The sequence below is a fragment of the Podarcis cretensis genome (assembly GCF_951804945.1).
Source record: "Podarcis cretensis genome assembly, chromosome: 8".
Taxonomy (NCBI): Eukaryota; Metazoa; Chordata; class Lepidosauria; order Squamata; family Lacertidae; genus Podarcis; species Podarcis cretensis.
This window is the reverse complement of record NC_137177.1, coordinates 3,599,234-3,612,864: the sequence shown is the minus strand read 5'-3', so window position 1 is coordinate 3,612,864 and position 13,631 is coordinate 3,599,234. Positions and strand designations below refer to the sequence as shown.

At 51.3% G+C, this 13,631-nt stretch overlaps 1 protein-coding gene across 1 annotated transcript in view; it reads left to right on the top strand.

Moving 5' to 3' along the window:
* The first annotated feature begins 6,325 nt into the window (after positions 1 to 6,325).
* VASP (vasodilator stimulated phosphoprotein) overlaps positions 6,326 to 13,631 on the top strand; it is a 43,070-nt gene continuing 35,764 nt past the window's right edge. The window contains exon 1 of the mRNA XM_079985545.1: positions 6,326 to 6,499. Within this exon, the coding sequence (XP_079841671.1) occupies positions 6,495 to 6,499 (5 nt within the window). The 5' untranslated portion in view covers positions 6,326 to 6,494. The remainder of the gene's footprint in view (positions 6,500 to 13,631) is intronic.

Genomic DNA, 13,631 nt, shown 5'->3' with positions numbered 1-13,631 from the left:
TCTCTTCTCATGAGGTGGCCAAAGTCTTGGAGCCTCAGCTTCAGGATCTGTCCTTCCAGTGAGCACTCAGGGCTGATTTCCCTAAGAATGGATAGGTTTGATCTTCTTGCAGTCCATGGGACTCTCAAGAGTCTCCTCCAGCACCAGAATTCAAAAGTATCCATTCTTTGGCGATCAGCCTTCTTGATGGTCCAGCTCTCACTTCCATACATCACTACGGGGAAAATCATAGCTTTTACTATACGGACCTTTGTTGGCAAGATGATGTCTTTAGTTTTTAAGATGCTCTCTAGGTGTGTTTTTTACAACCATGCAAAAAACAAGGGGGATTATGGGATTCCAGGCAAATTCAGGCTCCAAATTTCACACACCCCCACAGAGTGGGGAAAGTGGATGGATCCGCAGCTGGCACACACAGAGGGGCAGAGCCAAGATAATTGTAGCCAACGCTCTCCAAACGCCAACTCCCTTGGCCGACAATGTCTTCCCTCCCACAAGACAAACAGGGGAGGGAGGCTTGCCGGAGTCTGTCTGCACAGGCCTTCATCTCTGCCCTGTTCAGTCATAAGGTCATAGGGGACCAGCTTGAGAGGGGGTGCCTCTGAGCATACACAGAGTAACCACAGCCAGTTCCCCACATTCCCACGAGCAGAGAGCGGATCAGAAATCTCCTCTTCTGGGGTGGTTGAAGCCTTGGGAGTTCTGTCCTTTGACAAGCTCTCTGCTTCAATGGAGCTTTTTAAGCAGAGGTCGGATGGCCATCGCTCAGGGATTCTTTAGTTGCGATTCCTGCATTTCAGGGGGTTGGGCTAGATGACCCCTGGGACCCATTCCAATTTGACGATTCTAGACCTCAGTTTGCATAAGAACTAAAGGACTATGGGAGAATTGGTATACAGGGGGACAAGGTGCTCCCTAATAATGATGAGGATGGTGATGATGTTGTTGATTATGATGATAATAGTAATAAATTTTATTTATAATACCCCGCCCTCCCCGGCCAGAGCCTGGCTCAGGGTGGCTAACACCAATAAAATCACAGTAAAAGCATAATGGGGGGGGGGACCAATTTAAAATACAGGTTAAAATGTAATTCATAATGCAGCCTCATTTCAAAAGTAGCTGATAAATCAAGACCATAAGGGGAGGGAAACATGAGGGTCAGACTGAGTCCAAACCAAAGGCCAGCCAGGCGGAACAGCTCTGTCTTGTAGGCCCTGCGGAAAGATGTCAAGTCCCGCAGGGTCCTGGTCTCTTGTGACAGAGCGTTCCACCAAGTCGGGGCCAGTACTGAAAAGGCCCTGGCCCTAGTTGAGACCAATCTAGCCTCCTTGAGGCTAGGGACCTCCAAAATGTTGTCATTTGTGGACCTTGAGGTTACCTGGTTCCTATTAAGCCCTTTAGGCTTTCATACCTCAGCATTGATACCTTGAACAAAGCTAGGAGATTTCCTGGCAGCCAGCAAGGAGCTTTCAGTAACTGCATAATGGATGCAGAGTTGTTCTTGCCAAAAGCTACGTTGCTTCACTCTGCATGAGCTGCAGTTTCTGAACCAACTTAATTAATAATAATATTAACAACAACAACAACAATTTATTACTTATGCCCCGCCCATCTGGTTGGGTTTCCCCAGCCACTCTGGGCTGCTTCCAACAGGAGATTAAAAATACATTAAAACATCAGTCATTAAAAAACTTCCCTAAACAAGGTTGCCTTCAGACATCTTCTGAACGTCAGGTAGTTTATCTCTTTGACATCTGCTGGGAGGGCGTTCCACAGGGAAGGCGCCACTACCGAGAAGGCCCTCTGCCTGGTTCCCTGTAACTTGGCTTCTCGCAGGGAGGGAACCACCAGAAGGCCCTCGGAGCTGGACCTCAGTGTCCGGGCTGAACGATGGGGGTGGAGACACTCCTTCAGGTATACTGGGCCGATGCCCAGTATACATTTTTTGACAGAATTACAAGCCTGGTAGATGAAGGGAACGCAGTGGATGTAGCCTACCTTGATTTCAGCAAGGCATTTGACAAGGTGCCCCATGATATTCTTGTAAAGAAGCTGGTAAAATGCGGACTTGACTATGCTACCACTCAATGGATTTGTAACTGGCTGTCTGACCGAACCCAAAGGGTGTCATCAATGGTTCCTCTTCATCCTGGAGAAGAGTGACTAGTGGGGTGCCACAGGGTTCTGTCTTGGGCCCGGTCTTATTCAACATCTTTATCAACGACTTGGATGATGGACTCAAGGGCATCCTGATCAAATTTGCAGATGACACCAAACTGGGAGGGGTGGCTAACACCCCAGAGGACAGGATCACACTTCAAAATGACCTTGACAGATTAGAGAACTGGGCCAAAACAAACAAGATGAATTTTAACAGGGAGAAATGAGAGGCACAAATACAAGATGGGTGACACCTGGCTTGAGAGCAGTACATGTGAAAAGGATCTAGGAGTCTTGGTTGACCACAAACTTGACATGAGCCAACAGTGTGACGCGGCAGCTAAAAAAGCCAATGCAATTCTGGGCTGCATCAATAGGAGTATAGCATCTAGATCAAGGGAAGTAATAGTGCCACTGTATTCTGCTCTGCTCAGACCTCACCTGGAGTACTGTGTCCAGTTCTGGGCACCACAGTTCAAGAAGGACACTGACAAACTGGAACGCGTCCAGAGGAGGGCAACCAAAATGGTCCAAGGCCTGGAAACGATGCCTTATGAGGAACGGCTAAGGGAGCTGGGCATGTTTAGCCTGGAGAAGAGGAGGTTAAGGGGTGATATGATAGCCATGTTCAAATATATAAAAGGATGTCACATAGAGGAGGGAGAAAGGTTGTTTTCTGCTGCTCCAGAGAAGCGGACACGGAGCAATGGCTCCAAACTACAAGAAAGAAGATTCCACCTAAACATTAGGAAGAACTTCCTGACAGTAAGAGCTGTTCAACAGTGGAATTTGCTGCCAAGGAGTGTGGTGGAGTCTCCTTCTTTGGAGGTCTTTAAGCAGAGGCTTGACAACCATATGTCAGGAGTGCTCTGATGGTGTTTCCTGCTTGGCAGGGGGTTGGACTCGATGGCCCTTGTGGTCTCTTCCAACTCTGTGATTCTATGATTCTATGATGCTGTTTAGGGCTTTCAAGGTCAGCACCAACACTTTGAATTGTGCTCAGAAACATACTGGGAGCCAATGTAGATCTTTCAAGACCAGTGTTATATGGTCTTGGCGGCCACTCCCAGTCACCAGTCTAGCTGCCGCATTCTGGATTAGTTGTAGTTTCCGGGTCACCTTCAAAGGTAGCCCCATGTAGAGTGCATGGCAGTAGTCCAAGCAGGAGATAACCAGAGCATGCACCACTCTGGCACGACAGTCTGGCACGACAGAGCTGGTAGACAGCTGCCCTGGACACAGAATTGACCTGCGCCTCCATGGACAGCCGTGAGTCCAAAATGACTCCCAGGCTGCGCACCTGATCCTTCAGGAGCATAATTGCCCCATTCAGGACCAGGGAGTCCTCCACACCTGCCTACCCCCTGTCTCCCAAAACAGTACTTTTGTATTGTCAGGATTCAACCTCAATCTGTTAGCCGCCATCCATCCTCCAACCGCCTCCAGACACTCACACAGGACCTTCATCGCCTTCAAGGGTAGCCCCACGTAGAATAAATTGCAGTAGTCCAGCCAAGACGTTGCCAAGGCCTGCACCATCATGGCCAGGCCATCACTGCCAAGGAACAGCCAAAGGTGGAAGGAAGCACTCTTGTGAGCCACTGAGGATCCCTGTGCCTCCGATGATGGTGACAGATCTAAGGCAAAAAACCCACCAAGAAGAGCGCAACCTGCCACTCTCTGTCCCCCTCAAAATGGCTTCTGTCCCTCCAGAATGTAGCTTTGGCTTATCAGTTCTGCCTGGGGCTGGCTGAGGCTGATGGGAGTTGTGGTCCAAAACCACAACTGGTTGTGGGAGCCAGTGTGGTGTGGTGGTTAAGAGCGATAGACTCGTAATCTGGGGAACCGGGTTCGCGTCTCCGCTCCTCCACATGCAGCTGCTGGGTGACCTTGGGCCAGTCACACTTCTCCGAAGTCTCTCAGCCCCACTCACCACACAGAGTGTTTGTTGTGGGGGAGGAAGGGAAATGAGAATGTTAGCCGCTTTGAGACTCCTTCGGGTAGTGATAAAGCGGGATATCAAATCCAAACTCTTCAAACATCTCAGGGGCACCAGGTTGGGCAATGTTGATGCAGCACACACATTCATCCTTGGGCTCCAGATCCTGCATGTTGTGAACTGCCCTGTGTTCTTTGCATGAAGGGCAGTAGACAAATCTATTAAACAACAGCAACAATACACCTGGTACGCAGGATGAGACCCTCCCTGCCCACAGACTGTCTCACCAGAGTGGTGCATGCTCTGGTTATCTCCCGCTTGGACTACTGCAATGCGCTCTATGTGGGGCTACCTTTGAAGGTGACCTGGAAACTACAACTAATCCAGAATGTGGCAGCTAGACTGGTCACTGGGAGCGGCCGCCAAGACCCAATAACACCGGTCCTGAAAGACCTACATTGACTCCCAGTACGTTTCCGAGCACAATTCAAAGTCTTGGTGTTGATCTTGAAAGTCCTAAACGGTCTCAAAGGCCCAGTATACCTGAAGGAGCGTTTCCACCCCCATCGTTCTGCCCGGACACTGAGGTCCATCTCCGAGGGTCTTCTGGCAGTTCCCTCCCTGCAAGAAGGAAGGTTGCAGGGAACCAGGCAGAGGGCCTTCTTGGTGGTGGAACCCGCCCTGTGGAACACCCTCCCACCAGATGTCAAAGAGAAGAACCAGACTTTTAGAAGACATCTGAAGGCAGCCCTGTTTAGGGAAGCTTTTAATGTTTGATGCATTACTGTATTTTAATATTTTGTTCTAAGCCGCCCAGAGTGGCTGGGGAAGCCCAGCCAGATGGGCGGGGTATAAATAATAAATTGTTATTGTTATTGTTATTCCCTAGTTTAAAAGCATAACACAAAAGCTTAGTGTGTAGTCATAGCGGCTATATGTATGGGTGTAACTGACCTACTCACTTGATAATAAAGCTGCCTATGACAGTAATAAACTGATTGATTGACTGCCTTGTAATTGGTCATTATACTTTGCAAACTGGGTAGAGGTCTATTAAATTAGTACACCTTTATTATACACACAGACACACATCTCAGCCTCCCCTATCTTCAACATGGGAGACAAATTATACTGTCCTACCCGACAAGGCTGTTGTATGTATTAGAACAATACAATGTATGTGTGGGAGGTTTTTAAACCCAGGTTCGGATGGCCAAGGCTTCTCCAGCTGCGAATGCCATCAGATGGGGATTCTTTTAGCTGCAATTCCTGCATTATTGAAGGAGGTTGGACTGGATGGCCTTTGGGGGACCCCTTCCAGCTGAAAGATGTTAAATTATTTTTGTATGCCACAACTGTGCTCAATTTTATTAGCTAAAAAGTGGAAAACCCAAGAACTACCAATGATAGAAGAATGGCAGATAAAGATGATGGATTTTTCGGAGCTAGCCGACCTGACTGGAAGAGTCCGTGACCAGACGGTGGATGAGTATCATTAAACATCTTTCTTGGGCAATTCCACACCTGTTATTCCAAGGAGAAAGGCCATGCAATGAAATTCAACCAAGGGGAAGCGAGGAAGTCACTTAACAATGTTAACAAGTGTAATTTTCAATAAGGCTCTGATTTATGTTTGTTTGTCTTATGTGTTTGTTTGTTTATAATGTGAAAACCAATAAAAAAAATGATATTTTTTTTTTAAGTCCCCATCGGGGGCGCACTCCCGTCTTACCCCCGCACCCGCCCCCCCGCCCCCGCCTCCGATCGCCCTTTTAAGGCGCCCCCTCCGCCGCGCCCCTTTTAAGACGGGGCCGGAGCGGTGCATTGTGGAAACGCGGCGCGGGGGAGGAGGCGGAGTGGAATTTCGGAATGAAATGTAGCAAAAGGGGGAAAAAAGTGAGAGGGAAGAAAAAGAGGAAGTGAGGGGGGCGGGGGAGGCAACGTTGTAACCACATCAAAGAGGGAGGCGAGGCTGGTGCGGGAGCGCGCGCGCGCGCGTGCCCGCGCCCCTCTCTCTTTCACCGCCTCCCCTCCCTCTTTCTCCGCCTCCCCTCCTTCTCTGGCGAGGCAGGATCGGGACCATGACCCCCCGGGGGGGGCGGCGGGCCGGGCCGAGGTAGCCGCGGGCCGGAGGAAGGAAAGCGGGGAGCGGCGGATGGGGACCGGAGCGGACGCTGCGGCGGCGGCGGCGGCGCCGGTGGCTCCCGGTGCTGCTGCCTGAGCCTGGAGCTCCGGCGGCGGCGGCGGCGGCCTCCTCTCCGGGTCTCCGGCCCGCCCGCCCGGCCTCCTCGCGGCCCCACCCCCGTCCCCACCCAGCCAGGTCTGGGCGAGCGGCAGCCCAGCGGAAGCGGCAGTCGGAGGAGCGGCGGCGCCGCGCACGGAGCCCGCAGACATGAGGTCGGTTAGTTCTACCTGCTGCCCGGGCGCGGCGGCGGCGGCGGAGGGAGGGAGGGAGAAGGGCGCCTTTGTTGTCTGGGCTGCGGGAGCCGGGATTTCGGGGGGGGGGGGGAGGCGCCGTCTGGGTTCCCCGTGGGCCTCCGCCCCGAGGAAGGAGCAAGCGGGGAAACGGGAGGCGGCACGCCGAGGCTGCAACGAAGAAAGGAGCGCGGCGGCACCCGCGTCCCCGCCCTCCAGTCGGGGCTGCAACCAGCGCAGATTCTTGGGGGGGGGGGACCTAGAACATTGGGGGTTGCTGTTTGGGGGAACCTAGAACATTGGGGGTTGCTGTTTTGGGGGAACCTAGAACATTGGGGGTTGCTGTTTTGGGGGAACCTGGAAGATTGGGGGTTGCTGTTTTGGGGGAACCTAGAACATTGGGGGTTGCTGTTTGGGGGAACCTGGAAGATTGGGGGTTGCTGTTTTGGGGGAACCTAGAACATTGGGATTTGCTGTTTTGGGGGACCTGAAAGATTGGGGGTTGCTGTTTGGGGGAACCTAGAAAATTTGGGTTGCTGTTTTGGGGAACCTAGAACGCTGGGGGTTGCTGTTTTGGGGGAACCTAGAACATTGGGGTTTGCTGTTTTGGGGGACCCCCTTCCCACATGACGCGGTTTTCCTGGTTCCTTTTGTAACCGCTTGGGAGAGAGGTGCACGTGGCAAAGATTAACACCCCCCCCAAAAAAAACATAGAAACTGTTAGAAGCTTTTTTTAAAATGGGGGGGTCGTTTTTGCTCTCTCTTTGAAGCCCAATTGAGCGTGTTTTCCGGAAGTGGGGAAATGTTCCCCAATGTAGGAAGAGAGATTTGCACTCCCCCCGCCCCCCACTTTGGAAGAGACAAGAGAGGATACAGTACCCCCCCCCAAAAAAATTCCTGTGGTCGGAATGACTGTGGACACACGCAGCCCATCTTTGAATGGGAGCGAAGAGGGGTTGAATGGGGGCACCCCAAGTTGATGTCTGAAGCCACGCCCTTCCGTGTGACTTCATTGCTCGCCCCCCCCCGCTTGAGATAAGGGGGGGGGGAGACTTCCAGGACGGCAGCGGAGTTTGTTGGCGAGTTTCTCCGGGGGGAGGGAAACGAGCCACGCCCCGGGCAAGGGGGGAGCAGGAAGAGATATGGATAGATTTGCCCCACAGCTGCCTCGTGTCCTCCATAAGTGGGGCGGGGGGGGGGGTTGTGAGGAATGCAAATTCTTTCCCAGGGGGTTGTGCATGCATTTCGCTTTGGGCTGGGAGTTTTAAGTTTTTGGGGGGCGGAGGGGGGCATTTCCTAGTTCTGCAATAGAGGACTGAAGGTCAGGATTTAGGGTGGGGGCTGCAAGAGGTCAAGTCGAAGGGGGGGCGACACCTCTGATCCGTTGTGAGTGGGGGGGGACCTCAAAGGTTGGTTTCTGTGAGCCGGGTATGCTCCTTAGTTCCTTGCAACCCCACACCTAAGGAACAAATCACCCCCACCCTTTAAGGGCACAGGAAGTTGTTTTCTCCCAGGAGGGCATTCCTGAGAGGGGGTGGCTCCGCCCCTCTGATGGGACAGGGAAAGTGATCTTTCCCGGAGCCCAAGACCCTTTCCGAATTTGGGGTGCTGGTCCGGTGGGTCCCAGAGGTTCTGGCCAATGCTGGACATCCAATAAGTGGTCACTCCTCTTGAATGGATCCTTGTCTGAAGATGACTGGACTGGTACCATTGCGCCCCCTTCTCAGGTATTGCAAGGGAGTAAGGGGCATCCCAAAGCTCCACCTCTCATCCCCTTGCGATCCTGGCCCTGCTCCTGACCCCATTGTGCCCCCTTCGCTCCTTTCCTCAAGTTGAGGGGGGGACACACCAAAGACCCCCACCTACCTCCAAGTCTCTTTCGGTGAATGCAGGTTTGGAATTGTAAACCTATTTCAAGGCAGGCTATTTAAGCTTGTCCAGGCTCAAGCTGCCCCCAAATCTTAAGTCTTAAGTCTCAGGTAGGTCTTAAGCCCTCCCGCCTCATTTTCTGTGTCCTGGGACTTGCGAGGTTGTGCTTTTGAGCATGTGCAGAGTGTTTTCCCCTGCTTCGTTGATGTAGTGTGATAATTTCTGAGCCTAACGGGGAGGGTTCTGAGGTCAGGAGGGGAGAGAGACAAGCAGCCCCCCTCCTTCAGAAATTAGGCTGACGAGGAGGAGGAGGCGCTGACGGTCAGTAGGCCTGCGGGGGTTCATCCTGAGTCGGCAGTTTTCAGAGATTTCTCACCGGCTCCCATCCCCGAGTCACCAGATTATAGAATTCTAGAACTGCAGAGTTGGAAAGTACCAGCCATCCCAAACCAAGGGAAGAGGCAGCGTGGTGTAGTGGTTAGAGCAGTAGACTTTAACTCCCATCATCCTTAACTAGCTAGTGGGATGATAGGAGTTGTAGTCCCAAAACAGTGGAAAACTCCAGTTTGGGGAAACACTGGCGTTGGCGTGTCAGATCAGGGTTCGAACCCCCACTCGGCCACTGAGTGTCACCTTGGGGGGGGTCCATTCACTGCCTCCTAGCCTGACCTACCTCACAGGGTTGTTGTGGGGGTGAAATGAGGAGGTTGGTGGACCGTGTCTTGAGCTCCTTGAAAAAGCTGGGGTATAAATGGCATTCTCCCCTCGCCTCCTTAGTCCAGCGGAAAGCTGTGTCTGTGGCCCCGATCCCCTGAAAGCAAAAGGAAGTGAAATGTAGGGGAAGTAGATTCAGATCAAGCGCAGGGCCCTGAGTTTAAAATCCATGATATGCCTTATCTATGAGCCGATCTCTAGTTGCTGTATTGCAATTTTTTATTTTTTATTTTTAAAAGGGCAGTCGTCCCCTGCCTGCAGCCTTACAATACAAGAAGGGAAAGTTGGGGGGGGGGGAGGCAGGGTGTGTTTTGCAGGTTAAGCAACCCGGAAGAGGTCAGTTTGTCATCTTCGCTGCAAGAGACACAGAGTGCAGTGACGCCTTAAAGGCTGACAAGGTTTATCACTGCCTGGGCGGCCATCATCAGCATCACCACCGAATTAGTCAGCCTTGAAGGGCTCACCGGGTTCTTGGTCTCAGTAGGAGGAAATGCAGAGAAAGGGAGCGTGTAGTACTTGGGGGGGGGTGTCCCAAAGTGGGGGTGGGCAGGATTCCTTGTTGGGGAGGGTGTCGCTGGAGGTGCAAATGACTATCAGACTTTGAAAAGCTGGTGTCCCCGGAGCAAGCCCGAGAACATTGTTCAGATGAATCAAACTAAATAGTTTTATTTGGGTTCTGAATAAATGTGCCGTTCACTGCTTTCAGTTCTATTAGTCTCTTCCATAGTTGGCCGTGCGAACCGCTATTCTGAATAATGCTTTTTATAAAATGCTGGGGATGAGTTTATGGGACCAAGGGGGTGGTGCGTGACCCCCAGAATTTTGGAAATGGCTGGTGTAATAGGAAATCCTTGGAGGGTTTTGGAGAAAAGTCCTGTCTGGTGTTTTGTGCTATCTGGAGACAGGGTTTCCTCTGGCATTGAGGTTGCCCTGGGATGGGAAGGAAGAGAGTTGTGGTGGTTGTTAGCTAAGTTTTCCCCGGTGTAAGGTAAAGGTAAAGGGACCCCTGACCATTAGGTCCAGTCGTGACCGACTCTGGGGTTGCGGCATTCACCTCGCTTTTTTGGTCGAGGGAGCCAGTGTACAGCTTCCGGGACATGTGGCCAGCATGACTAAGCCGCTTCTGGCGAACCAGCGCAGCGCACGGAAACGCTGTTTACCTTCCCACTGGAGCGGTACCTACTTACCTACTTGCATTTTGACGTGCTTTCGAACTGCTAGGTTGGCAGGAGCAGGGACCGAGCAACGGGAGCTCACCCCGTCGCGGGGATTTGAACCGCCAACCTTCTGATCGGCAAGTCCTAGGCTCTGTGGTTTAACCCACAGTGCCACCCACGTCCCATATATATAATAAATGGATGGACGTGGCTAAGCTAGGTCCATTCATTTGGGTAGGTTACACTGAGTGCTCATTTAAATGGGGAGCTCTGGGTGTCTCAAAGGGCACAGAGGAGGCTAAATTCATTTTAAGACTGTAAGTGCCCTGAGGCCAGAGACCTGCTGCCCTCACTTAAGCCATAAAATGCTGTATTATGTCGACAGTGGGGTGCAGATTCCCTCGTCAGTAGCGCCGGAGGAACCCCAAAAGTATCAGCCAGATCCTCTTATATGCTGCCTTTTCTTAAAAAAAATGGGGAGTGTGACCTCTGACCTGTGGGTCTGGTTATATCAAGAGTGAATGACCTAGTCTGGCCTCTGGACATGTTTCCAGTGGCGGTCATTCAGTTATCTTTAGTAGCCCCTAAGGGAAATTTGAACATCCTGGCAGCCGGTGTTTCCATGTAGGTTGCTGCTGTTGATGGAGGCTCCACTTCGCTGCTCTGGCTCAGAGTGGGCCGCAAACATGGGTCCAATCCCTTTTTAAATCTGCGTCTTGCAGCATTTGAGGTCAGTCGTGCGCTGCATGTTCTGAAACGGCCGCCCATTCATTTCCTTGGTTGACTCCTTTCAGGGTGAGACGACTTTGAGTCACTAGAGAATTGTCTCCTTATTCCATGATTAAGTTCCCTCGAGAGCCTTTGCTGTGTAGGACTTTGTCAAAAGCTCTTTTTGGGGGAACTCCAAGCTTGCCATGTCTGCCGCTGGGTTGTTCCTGTCTCCGCTCTTGACGACACGCTCAAACAGCTCTGAAAGGTTATCGAGGTGGGACTTCCCTTCGATTTTTTATAGCTGCGATTCCTTCATGATTGCACCAGGTTGCACTAGATGGCCTTTGGGGGATCCCTTCCAGCTCTAAGCTTTACTCAGAATAGACCTTTCGAAATTGATGGACCTAACTCAGCCACGTTCATTAATTCTGATGGCTCTAAAACTTCATTCTCTGCCACCCCATGTCTGCCTTCTTTAGGCTAAATAACTCTGTCTTTCAATAATACATTTTAAACACAGAATTCCGATACGATACAATAATCTTCATTGTCATTGTCCCATACAGAACAACAAAATTGAAAAATCTACACAAGACATTCAAAAACCAACAAGCCTGCTATCCCAGCTTGGATAGCCCCCTAAAAACTCTGATACCCCATTTTTAAATACAATATACTTCCATAGAGTTTCCTTAAAGGTAAAGGTAAAGGTACCCCTGCCCGTACGGGCCAGTCGTGTCCGACTCTAGGGTTGCGTGCTCATCTTGCTCTAGAGGCCGTGAGCCGGCACTGTCCGAAGACACTTCCGGGTCACGTGGCCAGCGTGACGAAGCTGCAGCTGGCGAGCCAGCACCAGCGCAGCACACGGACACGCCGTTTACCTTCCCGCTATAAAGTGGTACCTATTTATCTACTTGCACTTAAGAGTGCTTCAAACTGCTAGGTGGGCAGAGTTTCCTTACACTGCGTTTAAAACCAAAATCACATTTGGGTAGAAATGGTTTCTCAGGCGGCTAGTCCTAGTCTTTATAACCCTGGACCTTCTTCCAGAAGGCAGAAGCTGAAAGAGATCATTTCTGGGGTGCGCACTATCCTGCGCTATCTCTGCAGCTTTCTTATGGCACCTGGAAGCATAGATTTGATCCAAGGTGGGAAGAGTGCACCCAATTCTTCTCTCCGCAGTCTTTACAACCCTGGACAGCATTGTTGTTTCCCTGACCGTGCAGCAACCGTCTCCAGATGTTCTGGACTACAACTTCTATCATCCCTGGCTGATATGCTAGGACTGATGGGAATTGTAGTCCCAAACAGCCCAACGGGGAGGTCTGTGTTAAGAGTAGTTGACCTGAGACTTCGTTCCCCTTCACTGCTGGGGTTGAACTGATGGTCTTGCAAACTTCTGGGCAGGAACTTGATTTCACAGAGAAGTTGTGTGATGTGGAACAGTTTCAGATCTGAGTTCGTTGACTCTCGGGTATATACTGAGAAATCTTTGATGATTACATTTATATATTCTCCCCTCCCCTGCTTCTTTCTTCTGAGGTGGTGTCCTCCTCAGTCCTCACAATGACCCTGCAGAGTAGGCTGGGCTGAGAGTCTGTGACTGAGCCAAAGTCACACAACCAGCTGAGCGGGGATTCGAACCCAGCTCCCATCAGTGGCTCTCGACCTCCATCCTTGTGGTTAGCACAGGGGAGGGAGGTTTTTATTCCTTTCTCAGCAGACAGGAATATCGAGGTTGTTCACAGCACACCAGCAATTAGAGTTTCCTGGCACCGATGACCTTGCATTTGGGGGGTGGGGTGGACTAGAGGATCCTTGGGTTCCTTTCAGCTCTGCAGTTCCAGGACCTCATCGAATCCACCTCTCCCCTCTTCTAACAAAACCACAAAAGGCCCTTTTGTCCCTCTCATTTGCAAAGCCTTTATTTTGCATTTTGCAAGGTGCAAAAGAGCCCTCTAGGAATCCTGACTCCCAGAGCTCTCAGCCACCCCTTGAGTTTTCTGTAGGGTCTGGGTCATGGCAGTGGGGGACGTTGCTGCGTTTGCAGCTGTGCAGAAGCAACCCCCCACCTTCCCAACCCCTTGAAAACCCACAGCTTTTCTCGCTTCCACGTCTGGAGACCACGTCACCACTGAAAGCTGTGGGTAGGAGAAGCGGATTTCAGCGGCCGGTCAGGGTTTTATTTGCGTCTTCATGCAGTGCCTAGTGGTTAGAGCTGTGGGGGAGGCCTGAGAAGTTTCAGCAGCTGCAGCAACTGGTGATTTTATTTTCTCTCTCCCCCCCCCCCCCGCCACCCAAATGTCTGCTACTTGGGGTCTCGTTCTGGTATCTTTCAACAGCTGAGAGGCTTCCAGCTGTCTGGGAGTGAAGGGGGGGGTTATTTTGCATGCTCCCCCCGAAAACCCTCCCCCAGCCACTTTGGGGAACGAAGATGCGTAGAAACATGGAACTGTAGAACTGGGACCCCCCAAGGTCATCTAGTCCAACCCCCTTGCAGGTACTGAATCGTTGAAGTCTAATGTGAAGGACTTGGGCAGATGCTTTTCCTAAACCCTGCCTCATTTAATCCCCCACAGCAACCCTGTGAGGTAGACCAAGCCGACAGGAAGTTGGGTAGTACATAATAATAATAATAATAATAATAATAATAATAATAATTT